This window comes from Condylura cristata, unplaced genomic scaffold (assembly GCF_000260355.1).
Source record: "Condylura cristata isolate star-nosed mole 26May11 unplaced genomic scaffold, ConCri1.0 scaffold00040, whole genome shotgun sequence".
In the NCBI taxonomy this organism is placed as follows: domain Eukaryota; kingdom Metazoa; phylum Chordata; class Mammalia; order Eulipotyphla; family Talpidae; genus Condylura; species Condylura cristata.
The window spans coordinates 3,664,126-3,688,953 of NW_004567141.1; the positions used below are offsets into that span (position 1 = coordinate 3,664,126).

The window sequence follows — 24,828 nt, forward strand, 5'->3', positions numbered from 1 at the left end:
CTTTAGCTTCTTAGTCCTGTGTTTTAACCCGCTGCACCACCAGGGAGGGCCTATTTGCTATCACTTTTTAAAAAAAGATTTATTTATGCAGACAGAACCGGAGGCCAGAGGTGCAGGGGTAGTGAGAGAATTACCATAGAGTGGGAAGCAGAACAGACCTATGAAATACACTGCTGAGGGGGAGCAGTGGGCTAGACAGTAGAGGTTTGTTGTGCCATGTGGGTCACCTCCCTGGCTGGAGATCCATCTCTTGCTGCAGTGGCTGCAGCTAACTTCATAGAGCTGTGCTTTTAACATGTTGCGCCACCAGGGAGAGCCCATTAGTTTTTTGAGTTTTCAAAGATTTATTCATTTACGCAGCAAGAACTGGGGACAGGCCTGAATGAGAGGAGGGGATTGTTCACCAGAGACAGTGGTGATCAGAATAAGCAGATCTACTGGAATAAATTGCTGAGGGGAACAGCAGGCAGGAGAGGTCTGCCACACCATGTGGTTCATATTCCTGTCTGGGGATCGAACTTGTGCTGTGCTTCATAGTGCTGGGCTTTAACCTGCTGCACCACCAGCAAGACCCGAACCGCCCACACCCCCCATTAGTTTTTTTTAAAGAAATTATTTAGACCAAGCAAAGATGATGTAAGGACCATGTTTTGTTTTGTTTTGTTTTGTTTCCTTATAATCAATACATCCTAAGAAGTACTGGTTCTTTTTTTTTAAGATTTTATTTTTTATGCATATCATAACTGGGGTATAGGCTAGATGTGTGTGGAGTGGAGGGTGGATGGGAGGATTTACCAGAGACAGAGTGGGGAATAGAACAGGCAGATCTACAGAAATCCACTTTGGAAAGGAGTAGTGAGGAGGCAGGAGAGGTCTGCTGCACCATGTGGATCACCTACCATGGCTGGGGATCAGACTCACACTACATTAGCTGCAAATAGCTTCATGGTCCTGTGCTCTAACTGGTTATCCCACCATGGAGGGCTCAGTTTTTTTTTTGTTTTTCCTTTATCGTTGTCTATTTTTTCATGGAAGGGAGGATATGCTGTAATTTATTACTTAATTTATATATATAGAACTGGGGTACAGGCCAGAGGTGCAGGGGCAGTGAGAGGATTCACCAGAGACAGAGTGGGGAGCAAAACAGATCAATGAACTACAGTGCTGAGGGGGAGCAGCGGGTGAGGCAGGAGAGGTCTGCTGTGCCATATGTATTACCTGGGGGGGGTGGGAGGTATTGAAATGGCACTGCAGAGGCTGCTGCTCGCTTGCAGTGCTGCACTTTAACCTGCTTCGCCACCAGAGAGGGCCTCTTGTAATAATTTTAACTAGAAAACTATTGTGCTAACTTCTGATCCATAACTCTTAAGCTTTTAACTGTTAACAGTAATTTGGTCAATGATTTTCCACCATGTATGAAGGGTGACAGGTAAGAAAAGGTGGGAGAGAAGGGTAAGGAAGTGTGGAATATTGGCATTAAAAAAAGATGGGCCCTTCCTGGTGGCACAGCAGGTTAAAGCACAGCACTATGAAGCTACTGCAGCCACTACAGCACGAGTTCTAATCCCCTGTCAGGGATGGTGGTGAACATCGTTCTGCTCCCCCCATCTTTGAATCTTCTCACCACCCCTGCACCTCTGGCCTGTACCCCAGTTCTGACTGCATAGATAAATAGATCTTTAAAAAAAAAAAAAAGTGGGACAAATGTAAGAAGGTGTAATGAATATCAGAACTACCTACCAAACACTAAGATACGTGACTGGAAAATGTACTTAGATTCCCTTCCCTTGTGTGTGTCTCTCTCAAGTTTTTTATATGCATGTAAGAATTGGTGTAAGGCCAGACTTGGAGGGGGGCTGAGAGCATTCACCAGAGACAAAGCAGGGAGCAGAACAGGTGGATCCACTGAAATACACTGCTGAGAGGAGCAGAGAGACAGGAGAGGTGTGCTCTGCCATGTGGTTCATTGAATTCATGCTGTAGTGGCAGGTGATAGCTTGATAGCATTGAGATTTTTTTTTTTTAAATATTTATTCATACAGAACTGGGGTACAGGCCAGAGATGCGGAGTGTGAGAGGATTCACCAGGGACAGAGTGGGGAGCAGAACAGGCAGATCGACTAAGTACACTGCTGAGGGGAGCAGCGGGGTGGGTCAGGAGAGGTCTACCTCGCCCTGTGGATCTCCTCCGGGGCAGGCAGGGATCTAACTCATGTGGAAGTGGCTTAAGCTTCTCAGTGCTGTGCTTTTAACCTGCTGCGCCACCAGGGAGGGCCCAGCATTGAGATTTTATACGTGCACTTAACTTTAATACTTCATTTAATGTTTGTCACCTGTTACAGCTATACGTGCACTTTACTTTAACACTTCATTTAATGTTTGTCACCTGTTACAGCTAAGTAAATTACGTACACTTATTGCTTGTATTGATCAGGTTTTTGTTTTTTTTTTTTAAGATTTACTTATTTATGCATACAACAACTAGAGATTAGGTACTGTGAGGATTCAACAGAGATAGAGTGGGGAGCAGAACAGGCAGATTGGCTTAAGTATAGTGCTGAGGGGAGCAGCAGGCAAGACAGGAGAGGTCTGCTGTGCCATGTGGGTCACCTCCCTTGTCAGGGACCAAATTCGTGCTACAGTGGCTGTGACTAGCTTCACAGTGCTGTGCTTTAACCTGCTGTGCGACCAGGGAGGGTCCTTTATCAGTATATGTATTAATTAAAGCACTGTTAGATTAGGATGAGGATGATACTGTTAAGTAAGAACCTTAGGAAAACAGGTTAAGTCTGTTGTAGGTTTTTGGAATTGTTAGGGTTACATGGTTCATCTCCTGCTTTAGGCAGGCAGTGTTTGCTTGGTATATAGACTCGGGGAGAATCTCCAAAAACGAAGTTTTGTTTTGTTATCCTTATTACCTTAGAGAAGCTGAATATATACTGAGAAAATAGTCACATCATATTGACTCATTGTGTGGTCTAAAGTTGTATTGCTTAACAACTTTTCCTTTGCTAGTTATTAGTAGCATTTGGAAGAAACGCTCATTTCATTTGAATGTTTAGCAGATGGGGCATTTAGTAGCTAAAGTGAAATTTATATTACCTTCATGTTAATTTAGTAGTCACATATTTGTTGATTTAAAACTTTTAAAACAGGGAACTACTCTGATCATTAGAGCTTTTTTTTTCCCAGAGAAGGAGGGAAAGGTAGTGACAGTGATGGTATAAATTTAAACGCTGATTATTTGGAGTGCTTACAGTATCATGCATATATTGAAGTGCTTTTGTATATAATGTTTAACTTTCCTACACCTTATCAAGTTTTACATTTCAGATGAGGTAAATGAAATACAGAGAAGTTACAAATAACTTTAACAACTACATAGGGTTTGAATCTATACAGTCTGACTCCATACTGTCTCCCCGCTGACTCCAGTGTATACTTAATGGACCTGCCTTATACTCAGCCTAGTGACATTTTTTACTTGTCTGAACTATACTGGCTCTCATCCTGGAATAGTATCTTTTTGAACAGGGTTGTTGGCTGTAGATTACTCTAATCTCTGTATTGATCTACAGGTGAGCATGTTAGGGAAAGGATTTGGTGATGTTGGTGAAGCTAAAGGCAGCAGCACCACTGGCTCCCAGTTCTTGGAGCAATTCAAGACTGCTCAGGCCCTGGCTCAGTTGGCAGCTCAGCATTCTCAGTCTGGAACCACCACCACCTCCTCTTGGGACATGGGCTCCACCACACAGTCCCCATCGTTGGTGCAGTATGGTGAGAAAGATGGAAAGTTACATACATTCTTTAAGCATCAAAGCACTACAGTCAGGAGGCTAGCAGAAGTAATAGGGAGTAGAGGATGTGTCCTGTTTTGAGAAGAGCAATTAATTGGTAAATTGATTTCCCTTAGGTAGAGTTGGGAAATAATAATAAGATAAAATTACAAATTTTCTTTATCATATTTAATGCTGTGTGTGCACGTACACATGCGTGGATTGATAGTTGCATTTTTTCTGTTGATCTGGAGATATTTTGGATTCCCTCTAGGTTTAGCTTCAGTGTTTCAGACAGAACGTAACTACCCTTGGGAAGATCCATGACTACTTGGCCATTTTAGGACCATATACTCTAAAAATGAAAGTTCTTAGATTCCTTTCTTAGAGCAGGCAGGAAAACAATAGCATTGATTTGACTAGACTCTGCTTAAGAACAGATGCGATCTAAAGATTGTTACTTAAAGAAATGAGATTATAGTCTAAATGACTGGTCTATTTGAGGTTTTGATTCCTGAGGGCCTAGTCTACGTCAGAACACAGTAACATTTTCTTGAGGTTCACTAGCACTTAATGGCCTCATGCATGTGGGTTTCCTTGTGCAGATTTGAAGAATTCAAATGATTCAGCAGTGCATAGTCCCTTTACAAAGCGCCAGGCTTTCACCCCATCTTCAACCATGATGGAAGTGTTCCTTCAGGAGAAGCCGCCTGCAGTGGCTACCTCCACAGCTGCACCTCCACCCCCATCTTCTCCTCTGCCAAGCAAATCCACTGCTGCTCCACAAATGTCTCCTGGGTCTTCAGACAACCAGTCCTCCAGCCCTCAGCCGGCTCAGCAAAAACTGAAACAGCAGAAGAAAAAAGCCTCCTTGACTTCTAAGGTACTTGAACTTTTAAGATATTATAATCGTTAGGGCAAGGGGGTCAAGGGGCATAGGATTTGGTGGTTGCGATTATAGTTTGGATATTTGACATGCTTGACGCAAGCATTTTTAAAGTATGTAAGGTTGCAATAAACCATTGCTTTCTCTATAATAGATTCCTGCTTTGGCTGTGGAGATGCCTGGCTCAGCAGATATCTCAGGGCTAAACCTGCAGTTTGGGGCATTGCAGTTTGGGTCAGAGCCTGTCCTTTCTGATTATGAGTCCACCCCCACCACGAGCGCCTCTTCAAGCCAGGCTCCAAGTAGCCTCTATACCAGCACGGCCAGGTAGAGGAAATATCAATCGTAAGACTTCTTTAATTAGGCCTTAACCATCTTTTCTGTCTCTTGCTGATTCTTGTAACTCTGGAGAGCCTAAACCTCTGAGTAAGGGAAAAGTAACCACTTACAGCATTTTGTTGAGTATTTTAAACTGTTGTACTAGGGTTATGTATAAATCTGAGCCAGATAGAAATATGCCTTGGGTACTTCTAGGTTGTCCAAGCACAGTTCTTGGTGATGTATTCAACAACCCTGATGGAGAGTACCTTGAGTCTGCCACAGCTAAAAATTGATTTTGACACTTTTTTAACTCTTTAGTGTAGAGCTTATGCCTATGAAGGTTATAATTTTGAACCCCTAGGAAGGGAAGTAGCATTGATAAATTATACAAATTAAAAGGACCTTTTGCAGTAGAACCTTTCCTGTCTCCTCAAGATTTATCAGAAAGGCTGTTTTAAACAGTATAAAATGCAGGAAGAATTTCTGAGGATTAGACTTTTTCTTAAGCCTTAGAATTTAAAAATATAGATGGCTGACCCTTGCTCAGCTTTATTGCTATTAATGCTTGCTTGTGAATATTTAAAAGTTACTCTTAGAAGAGTTATGCCAGTAAGTAATTTTAAATCTAGTAGGGTTTTTGAGAGTTCTTGGAACATTTCTTAAAATAAATGTAAGCAAAAAGTGACTCCTCCTTTAGGGCTTATATTACTATGTATTAAAGGAGCCAAAAGTAGTACATCTTTTCTACTGACCTCTAGCCTATTTTTTCTTATATAGTAGAATATAGGGAAACTTTTTTTACTCCTTACTTGGTGGTTGCTGGAAAACTTTCTGGTTGTAATTGGCTTACTCTAGTAATCGATGTCCACAATTTTTTTATTATCAGTGGATCTGCTCTGTTTGATTTTTATTTTCCATTCCCTACAGTGAATCTTCATCCACAATTTCATCTAACCAGAGTCAGGAATCCGGTTATCAGAGCGGCCCAATTCAGTCGACGACCTATACCTCCCAAAATAATGCTCAGGGCCCTCTATATGAACAGAGATCCACACAGACTCGACGGTACCCCAGCTCCATCTCTTCGTCACCCCAAAAGGACCTGACTCAGGCAAAGGTAGTAGCTTCATGGTGTCCTGGGCTCCATTGTGCACAAAGCTCTTAAGTAATTACTGTCTTACTATTTTACAAATGGTGCTAGGAAGCCTCAGAAGTGCTGATTGAAAAGTTGGGGAAAAGGTTTTTGTGGTTTATGAAATTTTCAGATGAACTTCTTAAACTTGCTTTCCACTGTCTGGAGGCTTAGCCAGAAAACCATTGTCATTGCATTTAAAGATTATCTCCATTAGACTCAGTCTCAAGTATCTGTCATCTCTTCTTGGAAAATCTAGTTGCTTAAACTTCTGCATGCATATCAGTAGACCTCACCTTGCTGTGCCGTGGCTTGGTGAGGGGGACAGCATATGCCAAAGTGATGTCGAGTGACTGTCAGATGGAGCCAACAGAATGTTTTGGCTGAACTGTCTTACTCCCACATTACCCCAAAGATCCACTGGATTTGGACTTTAGACCTTTCCTTGGATCTATTTTGGGTTTGGGGCCTCTTTAATTTGGGGTGGCCTTTGGTTGCACAGATGGGATATAGGTTTTTTTGTTTTTTGTTTTTTGGTTATTTGAATAGTTTGTGCTATGTTAGCCCTTTGGTTAACGCAAGCTTCTCAGAAAAGTTTGTTGATTGAAGTTGAGTTCAGATAGTAATGACATGGCATGTTCACTTGATTTTTTTTTTTTTTAACTCCTCTTTTGTGTACCAGAATGGCTTCAGTTCTGTGCAGGCCACGCAGTTACAGAACACACAATCTGTTGAAGGTGAGATTTCGGGCTTTTCCCACTCATTTGTTTTCTTACCTTTGTCTGTTTTTGCATTTCTTAGTGAAAAAAGCTATTGATTCAGTGATCAAAACTTCTGGTTATAGTCTTGACTTGGTTCTACCTTACTGTTTAATCTGAAACTATTCTGAGTTTCAGATTCTCTATGTTAAAGCAGTGACAATCCTCTTAGTTCCCTTCACTGGACAAATGAGATCAGTGCTGTGAAATGTTTGGAGTGTGAAAAAGAAAAGATTCTACCTAAACACAAATGCCCCATTAAATTACACACATCCCTCTTTAGGGGGAAGCCTAGGACTGTTGTCTCCTCTTCTGCTTCTTGTAGACACTCCCTTTCCTTTCCTCTCATGGGGTGAATTTCTTCCTTTATTTACAGGTGCTACAGGCTCTGCAGTGAAATCTGACTCACCTTCCACTTCTAGCATCCCCCCTCTCAGTGAAACAGTATCTGCAGCTTCCTTATTGACAACAACCAATCAGCACTCATCCTCCTTGGGTGGCTTGAGCCACAATGAGGAGATTCCAAATACTACCACAACACAGCATAGCAGGTGATTTGTGGTGGGGGTGGAGCCTGTTGTCATTAAATAACTATAAGTTTCTGGTTCTTATTCTCTCTACCTGAAGGATGGGGGAGACAGTAGATCTATTTGTCCTTTTTGACATCCATGCTTGCTTTAGTTGCCCCTGCCCCCTTCAAGTTGTACTTTCCGTGTGATGTCCTTGGTTCCATATTCTGCCTTACCTCCTTTCTTGTGTTCTTGACTGAAGCTTTGGGTCTGGTAACTATAGCACTGTGTTACTGGGGACAACCTCTGTTTTTCTTTACAGCACATTATCTACTCAGCAGAATACCCTTTCATCATCAACATCTTCTGGGCGAACTTCAACATCCACTCTTCTGGTAAGTTTGATAATATAAAAGAGGAAGTATAGTTTTTTTCTCTTACAACTACACAGCCACTAGGTAGGGCTTTCTTGAAAATTACTTAAGAAGTGATAATTGGGGCTTAGAGCTTAAATCTCAGCGCTACCACCATGATGGCCCACTGAGATGGCCTGAGATTGATCCCTAGCCAGGGAACTAACCCACATGATGCAGTAGATCTCTCCTGTCTCACCTGTCCTGCTCCCCATTCTGTCTCTGGTGAATCCTCTCACTTGCTGTACCTTTGGCCTACACCTCAGCTCTTACATGCATAAATAAAAAAGTGAAGGAATTTCACTGTTGTGAATTATAACCACTTATTTGTGGAATCAGCTGGGTTTGTGAGAAAGTTAACATACTCTTACAGGTTTAAACTCATTAGAACTTGATACTTTATTTTTTCTTTTAAAGATTTACTTAATTTATGCATACACAAACTGGGGTACAGGCCAGAGGTGTGGGGAGTAGGGGTGAGAGGATTCATCAGAGACAGTGGGAACCGAATAGGTAGACTGACTGAAAAATACTGCTGAGGGGAGCAGCGGACAGGTCAGAAGAGGTCTGCCTGGCCGGAGATTGAACTCATGCTGCAGTGGCTGCTATTGCTTCACAGTGCTGTGCTTTTTAACCTTTTGTGCCACCAGGGAGGGCCCTACCCCTGTGAATTTTTTTTACATGTTTTAAAAAAAAAAGATTTGTGCATATAAGAAAGAAGTGGGGTGTAGGCCAGAATTTGGGGTAGTTGGGGGCATGAGAGGGTTCACCAGAGACAAGAGTGGGAAGCAGAACAGGAAGATCTGAAATACACTGCTGAGGCTAGCAGCAGGTGAGATAGGAGAGGTCTGCTGCACCATATGGGCCAGCTCCCTGGTAGGGGATCAAACTCTTGCAGTGGCTGGTGATAGTTCGATTGCAGTGAGACACCCAACCTCTTCACTACCAGGAGGCCTAAATTGTTGGGGGTTTTTTGCTTTTCTGTTACTGAACTAATAAAGAAAAATATAGGGGGGAAAGACCTGTTTCTTTAGATGTAAATGAATTCCATCTTTTTACTGGCCAGTGAGTGTTGGTTTTGAGGAAGTTCACCCCCATGTGCTCGCTTTATGAATAGGGTAATGATGTAGGTCTTGTTGCCATCCTTTCCAGATTATTTACTGTTTAGGATATGTAGCTGGAGAATAGTTATTAATTTAGCAAATGACCCTTGGTACCCTGTGTTGCCTTTGTAATTAGGAGGTTGACCTGATGATATAAACAGCCAATGGGGTTGTTTATCTTTTCTGCTCTGTTAAGCTAATCACTGGTTTCTCCTTATGTTTTCTACTGTCCCGCTTCCCCACCCCCCAAATTGAAGCACACAAGCGTGGAGAGTGAGGCGAATCTCCATTCTTCCTCCAGCACTTTCTCAACCACCTCCAGTACAGTCTCTGCACCTCCCCCTGTGGTCAGTGTCTCCTCCAGTCTGAATAGTGGCAGTAACCTGGGCCTCAGCCTAGGCAGTAACTCAACCGTCACAGCCTCTACTCGAAGCTCAGTTGCTACGACTTCAGGTACCCTTGCATAGAAAGTTGATAGCATTCTTTCAGGATGAAGGAAAGAAATGTGTGATTAAAAATGTCATTTTTCTTTTAGGAAAAGCTCCTCCCAACCTCCCTCCTGGGGTCCCGCCATTGTTGCCTAATCCATATATTATGGCTCCAGGGCTGTTACATGCCTACCCGGTGAGTGATACATAAAATGAAATTGGTGTGGCTACCTTTTATACTCCTTTTTTAAGGTGGAAGTTTACAGTTAAGATACAGTACCCAGACATTAGAGAAAGTAAGAATAAAGCATGTCTTTCTGAAGGAGATAAGTTTTAACTGTACTTGGAAGGCTATAAGAGACAAAGACTGATGGACAAGACAGTAGAGCATGCTGTTTTCATATATGACTTGTGTCTACCCTAGTGTTCCCCAGAGGCCAGGCTAGTTGAGTTGAATCAGTAGTGCTGAAGGTAAGCATCAAGACCTTTCATGAGTTATTTAATCATTTTTTATTTACTTCTTTCCTTGTAGAAAAAACTGAAGGAAATAATCTACATCATGCTTTTTGTTTTGTTTTGTGTTTTTTTTTTTTTTTTGAAGAATTGAGGATGGATGAATATTCTGTTGTTTTATTTTGTCTGTTCTTGCTTTGTTGCTGTCATGAGTAGTTCTCATTAATATTGTCACGTTTGTCTCTTCCAGCCGCAAGTATATGGTTATGATGACTTACAGATGCTTCAGACAAGATTTCCATTGGTGAGTATGTGATGTAGAGCTTTGGAGAAGCACAGTCTTAAAATTAGCATTAGGGGAATTATTTCAGAGGCTTAGCTCTTTGCCAACATGGGGGTTGGCAGAATAGTCCTAATAGAAGGTGACTTTATTTTTTAAAAATCAGTGTTTTAGCATTTTTGAAGTAGATAAATTTTTATAAAGATTTATGTACTTATGCATATAGAACTGGGGTACAGGCCAGAGGTGCGGGGGCAGTGAGAGGATTCACCAGAGACAGTGGGGAGCAGAACAGGCCGACTGACAAAAGCACACTGTTGAGGGGTAGCATCAGGTGGGTTAGAAGAGGTCTGCCGCACCATGTGGATCATCTCCAGGGCAGGATTGAACTCATGCTGAAGTGACTTTAGCTTCTTAGTACTGTGCTTTAACCTGCTACACCACCAGGGAGGGCCAAAGTAAATAAATTTTAACCTAGGGCCTCTGGTGATTAGGGGTTAAGTCTCAGTGCTATCATCTTTAATGGCCGGTGGTTGATCCCTGACCAGAGAGGTAACCCACATAAGGCGCAGCAGACCTATTTTTCTCACCTGCTGCACCCCTTAGTTCAGTAAATCTGCCTGTTCTCACTCTGACTCTAGTAAATACTAACTCCCTCCCTCCTCCCACCCCCCCCACCTCTGGTCTACTCCCCTGTTCTACACAAAATAACAAAAAAAGGGATCAATTTTAACCTAAAGTTTGTGCACTGCTTTGCTATTACGTCTCAAAGACTTTGAACTCCAGAAAGAAAGGTTAGTAATAATAGTCTATTAGGAATGATATATAGTGGGTTGAGGATACCTTTGTTTCTGATGGGCTTGAGGTGTTTCCTAGTGGGCATACCCGTAGACCTTGTCTGACTGTACTTGTGGCCAGACAGGGGGGACAGTGTATGCGAGAGTAATTTGGAGTTCATGCGTGCTCTACCCTGCTTAATCAGTGGCTGGATAAGTTGCAGTACTCCAACACTTTTCTTTTTACTCTTTGGGTTATTCATTGGGAATGAGTGGCATCAAGTCTCTGTTCTTTTACTTCTCTTCTAGGATTACTACAGCATCCCATTTCCCACACCCACCACTCCGCTGACTGGGAGGGATGGTAGCCTGGCCAGCAACCCCTATTCTGGTAGGACTGGGAATGGGGCTAAATAAAGGGAATTGTGTTGGGGTTAGTGGTAGAAACGCGACAGTGTTGGACTGTTTTCAGTCAGATTTTTGGCAGAAGTATGGAATGATTGTGTTGAACCAGGGTTGGTCAATTGGGAATCCTGCTAATGAGCTGGCCTTTTCCTGCTCACTCACTTTCTGCTGTCTCCCTGTGTCTACAGGTGATACCTTGATTTGGTTTTCGCAGCCATTCTCCAACGTTTTCCCAAAAGTATGGTGGTGGAACTGGCATTTTTCTCTGCTCCACTCTTCTACCCTAGTCATAATGGTGGTCTCATTGCCACATTAGGCCACAGCCCCATTTTTTGGTTGTATTACCCATTGTTGACCTAACACTGTTTTCAAATCCAGCATGGAATGTTCCCCATTGTCAGGAAGGAAGAGGGTAGATGAAAGAACATGAGTGGGCAAAGAAACCATGCAGCAACCTTATTCTGTACCACTTTGCACTGTTACTCAGCATCAGTTCTGGACTGGCACTGTGCTAAAGAGTGTGCTGAGCAATGATAGGTGGAACCACAGAGAAATGTAACTTAAGAGAATCAACAACTTTTGAATGCGTTCTTCTGTAATCACATGAAACCACAAGAGGTAATTCTATTTCTGTATGGAAGGTGAAAGGTGCATTTAGCTTCTTCTGTCACAGGTGACCTCACAAAATTTGGCCGTGGGGATGCCTCCTCCCCAGCCCCGGCCACAACCTTGGCCCAGCCCCAACAGAACCAGACGCAGACTCACCACACCACGCAGCAGACATTCCTGAACCCGGCGCTGCCTCCTGGCTACAGTTACACCAGCCTGCCATACTACACAGGGGTTCCGGGCCTCCCTAGCACCTTCCAGTATGGGCCTGCTGTGTTCCCTGTGAGTACTTTGGTCTTTTCTTATGATGAGAATCCTAGTCCTGAACACTGAATCGTTTACAAGGCTCAATGACTCTACTGGTGGACAAGGAAGAACAGCTTTCACTTGAAGTTTAGAGAGGGCCTGGGGCCGAAATTGGTGGCATTAAATAGAAATTACATGTTTTCAGTATTAACTAAAGGGAAAATGTGATATATAGCTTTATTTCTCTCACAGTGTCATTCCCTGCTACTACTGCCCTTTCCTTTCCTCCAAACTACATCTCTTCATCGCACTGGTAGATTTTAGAGACCTATGTAGGAAACCCGTTTCACTGAGCCAACAGTGGTGAGGGTAGGTGGTCATCTGAATGTCCAGTCCCCAGAGTAGAAAGAATGGGGCAAATGGTACTCTCCTGCCATTTTGCTGCAGTTCTGACTTTTTTGCTCTTCAGGTGGCTCCTACCTCTTCCAAGCAGCATGGTGTGAATGTCAGTGTGAACGCATCGGCTACCCCTTTCCAACAGCCGAGTGGATATGGGTCTCATGGATACAACACTGGTAAGCTTGCCTTGACTCTGGTTACCAATAGTTTTTGTGGGGTGTTTTAAATGAATTTCAGGGAGGAAGACTTTGACACTTGAGAAAATGGAGTTGGTGATGAGTACTCCTTCTCCATGTATGATTGTTAATATTTAACTGATTTGGATATATGTCTGAACAGCATCAGCAAAAACTTGATGTCAGAACATGTATCCAATTACAGGGGTACCCACTGATACCAGTTGGCTGTTAGAATATGTTCACTGGCTAAACTTTGGGTGGGAATAAGGTCCCCTGAGAGGCTGGTAACATGTCAGTGGAGGCCAGTGTTAATTAATTTGTTGCACTGATAGTACAAAGACTATCTATTTACAGACTAGAAAGGTTAAGTAGGTTCTTAGCTAGCATACAATAGTAGCTTTGGCTTCAACTCTTTTCTAGTACTACTTTCCTTGTATGGCCCTTTTGATCCCTAACTAGAAGATTTAAGGAGAGAACGGAGTAGACCTAAGTACACAATAGGATGAGACTTGGGCTAAGAGAGTGGGACTTTTATTTGTATGACTGATACTTTAGCATTATCTGTTTGCACATCTGATAGTGGGACAGGGTGGGGGAAGGTAGAAATTCTGTGCTCCCATGTTGGACACTTACCCTCCACTTTTGGAGGGAGTATGGAGGAGTCTTTGAAGGAAGCAATTCCATCTACTTTTTTTTCAGTGACTTGTAGGTGGAGAGATTATTGAGATAATCTGGGGATTGGGGTTGAGGGTTGTCCTTCAAAACTGTCAGCTCAGTTACCGTTTCATAGTGATTTGGAAGGAGCTGCATCTGTGTTCTTCACTCTTATGTGGGTTCCAGGTGGGTAAATTGCCCAGGGTTTTCAATAATTGGGAACTGAGCTTTAGCACAGAGGGCAGTAGGTTTGGTAACAATGTCAGGTGGAGTTTTGCACTATGTTTTATGACTTAAATGGGATAAGATTTAAGCTAAAGAAATCTTGAGATGCTCCATTGAGATTTAATAACTAGACTCCTGTGGCTACCCCTCTTTCTAAGCAAGGTTCACCCTAATCTTGTGGGGACGTGAAAACCCATTTTGAGAATGTTAGACTTTAGCTGACTAGGTTTAAGAACTTCAAGAGGTAGGTGATAATGTTAAGAAAATGGCATTCCTGATTCTGGAAATCCTAGCTTCTTACCTCCCTTAAGATTTCAGAAACTTGCTGTAACAACCCTTTGAGAACCCCCCAGATCCCAACCCCACAGAGGGCTCTTATCATCTCATTCCTCATCAACCTCTAAATTCATTTATTTTTATGTATTTGATTCCTTTTAGGAAGAAAATATCCACCCCCTTACAAGCATTTCTGGACGGCAGAGAGCTAATTTGGCCCAAGGCTGGGGGCTGTGTTTTGTGTGTGTGTATAAATTTGCACTGAAGTCTTGTTTCAGAAACCAGACCACTGAGGAGAGCCTGCTGAGCTGAGGCCATGCCCTGCCTGGCCTGGGGAAATGAGTTGGTGGATACCTTCTGGGCTTTTGAACTTGCCCTCTCCCCATTTCCCTCTCCCCCATGTGTCTGACCCTATCTTACCCATTTCGAGTTCAAGTGGTGCAGCACCTCCGAAGCATCAATGCACACACCTGCTGTTGCTTTTGATTTCTGGAAGGCATGTAGTTTCAACTTGTAACAAAAATATTTGTAGTCTTCAATAAACTGTGGTATTTCTTTAGCTAACTCTGGCGTTCTTTCCGTGCATGTCTTTCTGGATACTAGGAGCCAATTTTCTGCTGTGGATGAAGGGTGGAGGGTGGTCTTCTCAATCAAACCCCCCAGCATAGCCAAAGAACTGTTTTTTTTTTTTTTTTTTTAATTTTGGTATGGTGATTTTATTAAAGAGGGGAGGGGGAGGGAAAACAGTCTCAGTTTCTAGCCTTTCGATTAGTTGGTGAAGAAAGCTATTTTAGGAAATCCTTGACTTGCCATGCTTACTATAGCTTTTTACCCTTCCATTTAGCTCTTCCCTTGCCTCTGACATAAAGCAGAGAATAAAAGACCAAAAAAGTGTATGGCATGTTGTGTCATGTTGAAAGGCAAGAGATGGTGTTCAGAGCTGCTGTTAGAGAAGTATATTCACAGGCTTGGTCCCCACATCAGGATCCCCATAGCCAAGTGACGGCTAGGGATTTGATAAAGTCTTTAGTGAACAGCTACTTGATGAACCATGCTGAGGAAACTGCTATCCTGGAACATTGTTCTTAGTACTTCCATGACTTTTTAGGGATTGTGTATTATTAGCTGTTTTGGACTTGGGGTGTACCTAAGGATATATGGGAGAGGTTTGGTTAGATCTATCCTTGACTGGAAATTCTTAACCCCTACTCAGTACAACTAGTACACTAGCAGCCCTTTTTCTATAAAATTGACTTTCACAGTGAGAACATGAACCTTGGTCAGTTGGAAACCCCAGATAATTCCACTTTCCTTGTATTTGTTCACAACCCTCTGGAGTAATTTTGTCCTGTAACTATGATGTACCTTCCCAAGGGCCTACTATGCTGAGAGAGATTGGTTCTTGTTTTTCTTCCCTATGCTCCATGTTGTATCTGTGTGATGGTCACTCCTTGAAAGCCAGGTGTAGGTAGGGGTTTGAAGGAAAGCAAAAAGGAGCTTCATAGTAACTTGTAAAGGGTAGGTAGGGAAATCTATACCCATTATTTTCTAAGGTTCATAGTATTTATACTGAAGTTATTACAGCTACTACATGTATTCTCTCAATTCTGAAATTTCAGTCAATATGTAGCCAATGTGCAAGATAAGGTCTCTGGAATCCAAGCTGGTTTTTAGCTAGCCCAGGCTCTGGAAAGAGAACGAGTAGGGAGGTGCATTGGAACTAAATTTCCCCCTACTACCCACCTTTAGAATCCAGTTAGCAGTTTCTCCCATCCTGTATGGGATGGCGACTGCGAAGTTGTTTGAGCCTTTGCAGTCAAGATCAATCATCATTTCTTAATCACCCTCCAGAAATGTTACATCATGTCTGTCCATTTCACTTTACTCTCAAACCTTCCAGACAAACAAAAGCTTAGCCTTTTTTATAAGTGAACTCCCCACTCTTTTTTTTTTTTTTTTTTTTTTTAAGTTAAACCTACTAGCTCCCATTGGCCATATGGACACCTGGGGTTTGAAAAGGGAGAAGAAAGAAATACTGGTTAATTCTTTAATTTCCCTTCTTTTGCTTCAGTACCTGTAACATGCAGAGAGGTGATACTTTTAACTTGGGGAGGTATTTACTCATCCTCAGTTTCTGTAGCTCTGTGCGTTTTCCTTGGTGGTGTTTACTCCTCCCTGGACTTGTGATATGGGAAGGGTTTCTAGGTTAAGATACCACTTCTGTTGGGAAGATTCTAAAGTAGCTTTCCAAGGTGAGCTTAACCTTCGAAGGCTACCTTTGTTCTAGGCATTGGGAGGAGTGGTTTCTGGAGTTTGAAAGGGGAGTGCTGTTGGATTGTGGATACATGGAAAATTCAGTACTTGTGATTTGTTCATTTTCGTGTTTCTAAAAAAAATTCCATCAGTGTGAGAAGAATCCATCCATCTAAGCTGAAATGTAAAGTTTTCTGAAATTTGATTTTATCTTCATGAAAGCTGATACATCTTTTAAAAGCATACTTGAAATTCTAACTAAATTTTAGTCACTTGTCCTCAACTCCTTGCATAAAATTTCTCTAGTATGATTCTGGACCATTTTACGTAGTGGCTTTTTCCTATCTCCTTGACCCATTGCCACTTAACTCCAGAAGGTAGAGTGTTTCAGCTCCAGGAGTACAAATTAAAACAAGCAGTTGTACTGCTTTTGTTTCTTTAAAGTTGTAGAAGGGAGTTTGTCAGCAGAAACATGCAAATTGTTGGAGTGGGGATTAGAGATTTTATTTGATGGAGAAGCTGAAGTTGACATCTGGTTGAATGACACAATGTTCTACCTTTGTATTTTTGTGTACCTTTATATATAGTGTGTATACATATATATTCTATATAATACACGTAATTCTCTATATACATAATAATCTATATGTGTATACACACACACACAGTATATGTTAGATATGTAACACATATAGCTCTTCATAACCAAGCATGGGGCATAACCAAGAAGCTCCAAGACTGAAGAAGCTGGACTAAATGAGCTGAGACACATTGAAAATGTGCTTCCATTCTTGTACTTATTTTGTGCTGTGGAGGCATGCATTTTGTGTCCAAATGTTTCTCTTCGTGAACAGGAAGAACCAGACTACCCGTCTTCAGCAGCAAAAATGAGTGGAATTTGGGTGGATTAAATTGAAATGAACATTAAAAATTGAATACATTCTTGTTGAGTTTGGGCACAGACAAATACATACTTGTTGGTGTTTTGAAAACTACGTTGATGATGTTTGGCTCTGTCCCTCACCATCCCATACTCCCTTTCACCCTTCTCACTCCCCCCCAAATAAAAATTCGCATCATATTCTCACATATAATGCAGTACACACCTTGAAAGGGCAAGAAAACCCTAGGGGGGACCTTTGTGTCATGAGCTCTTATCCCTTAGGACTGATGTGAAGCTGGAAACACAGCCAAAATTCCCTGGCAATGCTAGAGCTAGAAAGGCTGCACACCTAGGGATGGGGCCAGGCAGCTAGCTGAGCTAACCCTCCTGTCTGTTTCCTCCTCCCCCAGGTGTTTCAGTCACCTCCAGTAACACGGGCGTGCCAGATATCTCGGGTTCTGTGTACTCCAAGACCCAGGTAGGTTCCTGGCTCTGGATAGAAGTGGAAAAGGAGAAGGACATAGAGGAGGTGTAGATGCAATGAGAGGAGTACAGTGAACAAGAATAATCCTAAGGGAGGTCAGGAAATCCATGGTCTCTAGGCTTAATTCCTTAAGCAGTTTAAATTGAACCCTCAAGAAAAAATGAGAAATGTTTTAGAAAGGTGAGGTGTGGCAAGTTGTTGCCTTGTTTTGTAACTTACTGTGCAGCTGTCCTGGCCCTTCTCAGCCTTTTTATAACTTTCCAGGAAAATGAGTATAGAACCAAGAGAAACTAGTTCATTCCGTTCTTTTTAAGTATAACAAAGGCTGGGGAAGGAAACCAATAACTGAAGCGAGGCATTTGCATTATCCAAAGATTATGTGTTATGTTATGTTGCTTTTCTTTTATCTCTCACGGTGAAATATAAAGAGTTACGATGTAAGGTATTAGGAGTTCTGGTAGAGTGCTTTATCACCAAGGCTTCAACACTCAAAAACACCTCCGTGCGTATTCATTTCTTTTGAAATATCTGAAGAATTTAATTTCTATCCAGCAATGGGTAGGAGTGTTAAGAGTAGTCAGCAAATATCACTATGTTCATATATGATAAGTAGATTTTACAAAGTGCTTTCTCATGCATCCTCTCAGTTGGTGCTTAGAGCTGAGAGGTCAGTGGTATTCTTATGTATGAGAAAATGAGGCTGAGAGATTGAGAAGTTTTCCTAGGACACACAGCAGTTAAAAGGCAGAGCTGAGACTAAAACCTGGACATCTGACTTCGGGTGCAGTGTTCTGCAGCTCTGCTGCCTTTTGTTTGGGAGCTTGGGCTCAGAAATGCCAGTGATTAAGTTTGCTGATGTCTTTTACTCTTTCTCCTCCATCCTACTGCTTAGCAGTCCTTTGAGAAACAAGGTTTTCATTCCGGTACTCCTGCTGCCTCCTTCAACTTGCCTTCAGCCCTAGGAAGTGGGGGGCCCATCAATCCGGCCACAGCTGCTGCCTACCCACCTGCCCCTTTTATGCACATTCTGACCCCTCATCAGCAGCCGCACTCCCAGATCCTTCACCATCACCTGCAGCAGGATGGCCAGGTAATAGCCTTTCCCTTCTCTTCCTTCCCTTCCTTCTCCTTCCTATGCCTTAAAACTGCCCCCTTTTCCTTTTCTTACCCTTCATCACTACCACCTTCACCCAGCCCTCTCCAGCGCCAGTCATGGGCACACAGCACATACAGACACAAGCGCACATAATACAAGTGGATGGCAAAGGAGATGTCAGAAAAGGGACCAAACTGAAACCTTTTTCACCCAGTTCCTTTGATGACTTTCTCCACCACCTCCTCCTCTAGTACAGCTGTCCTCATCCCACCAGACCTGGGTCACACCACCCCTCTTGCCTCTCCCAGCTTCCCCTTCCCTGACATTGTAGTGTTCCCTTCTAATGGTGGAATTCTATTGTCAAAGTTTGTCCCTTTATTTTCCATATATCCTGGTTCTGCCTCAGCTACCATATTTGCAGATGATTCTCTGTTGCCAGCGCCAGCAGGAGGAGCAGGTAATGAAACTGAATAATGTTACGCTTGAACCCACTCCTTGAACCCAGTCCTAATTTCACCTTCACAGCCTCAGGGAAATTAAAGAGAGAATAATGCACAGTCACAATCGGGATACACAAACACAAATGCCTTGCTGAGCTCTCTGGCCTCCCATTCCTCTCTTCCTCCCTCCTCAATGCCCTCTTTTTCTTTCTACCTTTCTCTGACTCTGGAACACATACGGTTACTGAATGGAAAGGATTCTTGCAACACCATCTGGGGTCTCTCCTATTTGGCCTGAAATAGACAAGGCTCTGAAAGGCTCCCGGATGTGATGTGTGGTAGAGGTGGGGAGCCAAGTGACCTCTCCATCATAGACGGCTGGGAACATAGAGTAAGAACTGCTTGCTCTCTGAGGCAGCTTTCCAGTTGTGGCATTTATGGGGGTCAGTGAAGGTGAATTCACCTTGTGACTAGACATCTCCAAGAGGCTGTGATTCTCTAACATAGCCTTATGTCAGAGTAGGGAAAGAGGTAGGAATGGTGGGAAGAGGATAGAATTGAAAATGAGTAGCACTGATTACTTGTCTCAGAGTATGTTGCCCCCTTCCTCCCCCTATTTAAAAGTTGAAAGTGCTTATTTGTCAGAGGGGCTCCATCTAGCAGCTATATAAGCCCAATTTTCAGTGGTTGAGTAGTAAGCTTCAGAGTAGTTTCTCAGCAGGGGTAATTGGGAGAGTGGGACAATTTCCACCTCTCTACCTGAAGATGTTACGAATTTGCCCCACTAACTAGACACCTTTTTCCTCCCCATCATCCTCCCGTTCCCCTGCAGACGGGCAGCGGGCAACGTAGCCAGACCAGCTCCATCCCGCAGAAGCCCCAGACCAACAAGTCTGCCTACAACAGCTACAGTTGGGGGGCCAACTGAGACCTTGGCCCTGCTCTCCTGGTCCCATCTTCTGAGAGGGCTTCTCAGCCTGGCAACTATGGAAACAGCATCAAAGAAAGAAAGAAAGGAATGTGGGGGGGGTGTTCCGCTGCCCCCCACTCCCAGCGGCCCACCCTATGCCTCAGCTTCATGTCTGTCCCATTCCCATGCCATCCCCACTCTGTTGTATGTATTATAGGATTTGTATTTTCTCTCTTTTTTTTTTTTTCTTCCTTTCCTCTCCTCCCTCCTTGCATACAAGATTATGAAACTTTGCTGTGGGCCCTACCCTTTCTTCTCCTGTTCACCCTGGTGGTGTATGGGGAGGTGGGGAGGGAGGACCCCAAATATATATCAGCCCAACAGCCCTAAGTCTCCTCCTTTATTATTAGGAAACAAAACAACAACAAAAAAATGGCGTCATGAATATGAACAGCATTGTCAGATGAATTAGTTGAAGTGTTTTTTTTTTTTTTTTGTACTGTGTCCTCAAATTTAATGGATTAATGTGTCTTGTATATATAAAAAGAAAACCTCTACATTCAGCCTCTGCCCATTCTTGCTCCGTCTAGGGTGTCCTCAATCTCGTCGATGACCAGCTTGGTGAATAAGTATTACTGTACCAACTGGGCCTCCCCTAGCAGGCCCCGAAGGCAGTGGAATAAAATGAAATCTTCGCCCTATAAGAACTCCTGACCTTAATGTGGTAGCTTACCCTTGAGTGGATTCCCTACCCTAAGAATTTCACAGCCTGGTGTCTGGAAAGAACCACCACAAATCATCATTTCCTCCAGAAACTTCACACATCTACAGCTGATACCAGGCAGTGAAGGGAGGGGGATTGTGGATACTGACAAGTGGAAAGGAAAAAACTAAAGGAACTGAAACAAACGGCTTTGTAGACTCAATGCAATTTACATGTAAATGAACTGGGAAAAGTGACTGCAGTGTGCATCCAGGATTGGTAAAATCTAAGCTTGGGCCACTTTTCTCACAAATAGGTTACAGTATTTGCATAGTGAATGCTTACAATCCACACAGCTAGATCCAATCCCTTGAAAAGGAATCTAGATCAAGGCCCGGTGTGGGATGCTGGGAGGGTGTACTGGAAATGGGAGCCTTCGAAGTCAGTGTCAGGAAAGCACTGTTAGGAAAGTATTTTTGATAGCCCCCAAGTTTTTCTCCCTCAGACTTCGTTAGATAACCCTTGCTATCTTATAAAGCCTGGTTGCCTAAGAAGAATTAAAGGAATTTGACAAAACTTGGTAGCTGGGGGTAGGAGGGTGGGGAGATGGGACGCTAAAAGCGTCCTGTGTCTATTCAGTTCTGGGGTGTTCGCTGCTAGATGTGGCCTGATACTTGAATATTTTGTACTAATCCTAGAGGGTCCATTCCTAATATAAGACAACTGGGTCAGTCTAAAAACAAATGAGGGGGCTTCAACTGCAAGCAAGAGTGCGGTGGGCAGGCCAAGAGGTAGCGCTGACACTTCATTCGTGTGGGTGAGCTGCCCTCTGGCGGCCTTGTCCGCTACTATCCAGAATCAAAAACCCTCGAAACGTTTTAGATCGGGCTGATTGGCAGGAAGGGAGCAGATGGCCATTGGAAAATTCGGTACGTCCAAACCCCGCACTACAAACAGGTGTAAAGCGAGCCTTTAATCGGGAGTACCCGTGGCCCCGCCTTCTCTACGTCCTACTTACGGCTGTTTTACGACAGTGTCGGGATCGCCAGCTTGCTTTCTGGCAGCGAGGTCTGACGCTAGTTCAGCACGACAACGTAACGCAGCCTACCGTCAGGGGTGAATGAGCCTCGGGTGGGGGTCAAAGGCTCCAGTCCCAATACGGGAATGAGCCTCTTTGACCTTTTCCGGGGCTTTCTCGGCTTTTCTGGACCTCGGAGGTGAGACTGGGTCCGGGCTGGCCCTGCGTGGGATCTTGAGGAGACCTTGACCGCTAACATCCTATTTATTTCTGGAAAAACATCCTATCGCCCACACCAACCTCGGCGGAGAGGACGAAGTTGCTCCATTGGGCACTCACCCCACCATAGTAACCAGGATGGTTGTTAAGAGACGGGAAAACAGCATTTTAAGTTTTTTCCAACCTTGGGTGATGCCACAGGGGCCCGAGTGAGGAAGACAGTGGGGTTCCGGGGAAGAGTGAGCAAGATCTTGGGGGAGAGGGGAGGGGCCGGGAACTTTGAAGAAAAGCCGGAGGGTGGTGATCGTGTTGAGGGACGCCTTGAGGTGAGGACTGACTGATCAAAATTGTTTTGATTTGATGGCCAGTCTTGTAATCCTTACCTCAGCTTCCCAGACCCTCTACTCTTGTCTCAAGACTTTTGTCCCTGTGAGTTGATTTTATGGTTCAAACAGTGCTGAAATGGTGGCAAATCTACCTCCACCTCTAGACACAGAGATCCCTTTTTTGGAGGGATAACTCGGGATGAAGATGAGGATGAGGAAGAGGAAGAAGGAGCTACCTGGGGCCCTGGGAGCCCAAGGTTTGAAAGTCCCCAGTCCCAAGAAGAATTTGACTTCAGCTTCAGCTTCAGCCCAGGAGGAGGGATGCGTTTCCATGATAACTTCGGTTTTGATGACTTAGTCCGGGATTTCAGTAATATCTTCAGCGAGATGGGGGCCTGGACCTTGCCTTCCCTCCCTTCTGGTGTGTGACTTACCTCTGACAGAGAACCTGTAATTTCTAGTGGGTTGGTGGGTGAAATAAGGAACTTGCAGAGAGTTGTTGGGGGAAGTGGGGAATGTGAGAAAATTAATACACCTGCAGCATTTGCTTGCCACTTTTCTGCAGAACTTCCAGGTTCTGAGACTGAAACACCTTGTGAGAGACAGCAGGAGGGACAGACACTTCGAGACTCAATGCTTAAATATCCGGATAGTCACCAGCCCAGGATCTTTAGGGGGACCTTGGAGAGTGATGCAAGAACTGAATCCCCAAAACCAGATCCTGACTGGGGCTCCCAGAGACCTTTTCAAAGGGTGAGTACTTACCTCCTCTGGGCCTGCAGTGTGAACACGTGGGAGGCAGCTATACAGAACACTGACTGGAGGCCTTGTTAGAATTTAATAGACTCAATTAAGAGGTCTAGGATCTCCACTTGTTTATGTTTTCTATATTAACTTATTGTAGTATATTATGTGGAGAATTTTGCTGTTTTAAAAAAAAAAGGCCTTGATCTATATGATTCTTAGATAAAGAGGAACTATTGAGGAGAATAGAAAAATATCATTTCAGGAAGGCTTTTGGTAGAAGCCAGGAAGGAGGGGGAGCAAGCAATCTTGAATGGGATTAGTTCTCTTGGGAAAAGCAAGTTATGGAATGTAGCAATAGTTTGGGTTCTGTGACCCCTTAAGTTTCAGATTGAAAGGTATCACTTCACTTCATCTACTGTGGCTTCTTCTGCAGTTGGATGATATGTGGCCTGGGAACCCCCACTCTAGAGCCAGAGAGGACAATGGTGAGTCTGAAGAGAGAGAACATGTAACAGCTCTGTTTACCTGAAGTTCCCTCTGTTCTCCCTCCCTGGTGGAGTTTCTTCTTGTCAGATCCATTGGCCCTTTTCTTTTTTCTTCACTCTGCCTTTCCAGACCTTGATACCCAGGTTTCCCAGGAGGGCCTCGGCCCAGTTCTGCAGCCCCAACGCAAATCGTATTTCAAGAGTGTCTCTGTAACCAAGATCACTAAGCCAGATGGGGTGAGTTGGGAGAAAGGGTGAAGAGAACTGTGTCCAGAGGATGCTCTGGAAAAAGGAGTCTACGTAAAGAAATCAGTGACTTTGCCTTTAATGATGTTAGGCATGTGATGGTGTCCACTGTCTTTTGTAGACAGTGGAGGAGCGCCGGACTGTAGTGGACAGTGCAGGCAGGACACAGACCACAGTAACTCGTCAAGATGCAGACAGCAATCCTAGAAATGGTAAGTAAAGGGTATGAATCAAAGGGGTACATCTCTTAACTCTTTGGGGATGAGAAGCCCTTATTCCTTACCCTTTAGTATAATTCCTTTTCTTTCTCTCTGCTCATTCTTTTTCATTTAACCTGACTATGTATATCACTTTTCTTAGATCCAGAATCAGCAACACCTCCAACCATGGACGATGCCTTTTCCATCCTGGACTTATTCCTAGGGCGTTGGTTCCGGTCCCGGTAGCCTTGTTAACCCTCAGAGGCCTTCAGGTTCTTTCCACCCCCACCCTTTGCTCTCTATCAGTAATCTTAACCGCTCCTCCTACCACCTCAAGGTCTGTGTGAAAGAGTGATTGGGGGTGTGTGTCAGTGTGTCACTCACCTGAACTGACCAATAAAACCTTTATTTATGCTAGTTTCCTGGCCTTGGTTTTATTGAGATTATCCTACTTTCTGAAACCATCTAAGACATCCTAATAGTCTGTGTTCACAATCTTCTTATTTCTTAGTTTATGCACCACTTTGAAAGCCTGATTTGATAAGTAGGGGTCACATGCCGGTAGGAAATTATTTTCCTTACTGAGACAGTAACTACAGATAATTCCAGGAAAAACTAGAAGAAGATGCATCAGATCGCACCCCCCAGCCCCACCTCCAAAAAAAGTATAAATGTAAGTGTAGAGGATTGCTACTTCCCTAGAAGAGGAAGTACTGGTTGGATAGTTCATGAGGTAATTTGAAGCACATGTGCAAATGTTTTTTCCCTTACTGTCTGTCTTTATTTTTATATATGATAGAAGAAATACAACTAACACAAACATTAACTGGGTCTTTTCCTTATTCAAAAAAGTTTTTAGCAATATGGTTAAAAATGGCAGATCTTGGCCCTCCCTGGTGGCGCAGCGGGTTAAAGCACAGCACTGAGAATCTAAAACCGCTTCCGCATGAGTTCGATTCCCGCCTGCCCTGGAGGTGACCACATGGCGTG

At 43.5% G+C, this 24,828-nt stretch overlaps 2 protein-coding genes across 11 annotated transcripts in view; both read left to right on the top strand.

Moving 5' to 3' along the window:
* The window catches only part of UBAP2L (ubiquitin associated protein 2-like), a 42,916-nt gene extending 22,165 nt beyond the window's left edge, over positions 1 to 20,751 (top strand). For 2 of the 10 annotated variants that reach the window (XM_012733312.1, XM_012733311.1), the window contains exons 13-28: positions 3,579 to 3,777; positions 4,382 to 4,659; positions 4,817 to 4,989; positions 5,911 to 6,100; positions 6,798 to 6,852; positions 7,250 to 7,424; positions 7,705 to 7,777; positions 9,156 to 9,351; positions 9,434 to 9,522; positions 10,030 to 10,083; positions 11,145 to 11,226; positions 11,914 to 12,131; positions 12,565 to 12,670; positions 17,375 to 17,442; positions 18,341 to 18,538; positions 19,817 to 20,751. In XM_012733312.1, the coding sequence (XP_012588766.1) occupies positions 3,579 to 3,777; positions 4,382 to 4,659; positions 4,817 to 4,989; positions 5,911 to 6,100; positions 6,798 to 6,852; positions 7,250 to 7,424; positions 7,705 to 7,777; positions 9,156 to 9,351; positions 9,434 to 9,522; positions 10,030 to 10,083; positions 11,145 to 11,226; positions 11,914 to 12,131; positions 12,565 to 12,670; positions 17,375 to 17,442; positions 18,341 to 18,538; positions 19,817 to 19,912 (2,250 nt within the window). In that variant the 3' untranslated portion in view covers positions 19,913 to 20,751. Of the gene's footprint in view, positions 1 to 3,578; positions 3,778 to 4,381; positions 4,660 to 4,816; positions 4,990 to 5,910; positions 6,101 to 6,797; positions 6,853 to 7,249; positions 7,425 to 7,704; positions 7,778 to 9,155; positions 9,352 to 9,433; positions 9,523 to 10,029; positions 10,084 to 11,144; positions 11,227 to 11,913; positions 12,132 to 12,564; positions 12,671 to 13,990; positions 14,454 to 17,374; positions 17,443 to 18,340; positions 18,539 to 18,950; positions 19,789 to 19,816 lie in introns of those variants that run through there. The other 8 variants (XM_012733316.1, XM_012733314.1, XM_004693756.1 and 5 more) reach the window with 7 other exon arrangements.
* A 916-nt stretch (positions 20,752 to 21,667) lies between these two features.
* HAX1 (HCLS1 associated protein X-1) lies at positions 21,668 to 24,255 on the top strand. Its single transcript, XM_004693763.2, has 7 exons — positions 21,668 to 21,814; positions 22,325 to 22,581; positions 22,726 to 22,913; positions 23,341 to 23,392; positions 23,523 to 23,629; positions 23,760 to 23,850; positions 23,999 to 24,255. The coding sequence occupies exons 1-7, from the start codon at positions 21,762 to 21,764 to the stop codon at positions 24,082 to 24,084; spliced, it is 834 nt and encodes a 277-aa protein (XP_004693820.1). The 5' UTR covers positions 21,668 to 21,761; the 3' UTR covers positions 24,085 to 24,255.
* The last annotated feature ends 573 nt before the right edge of the window (positions 24,256 to 24,828 follow it).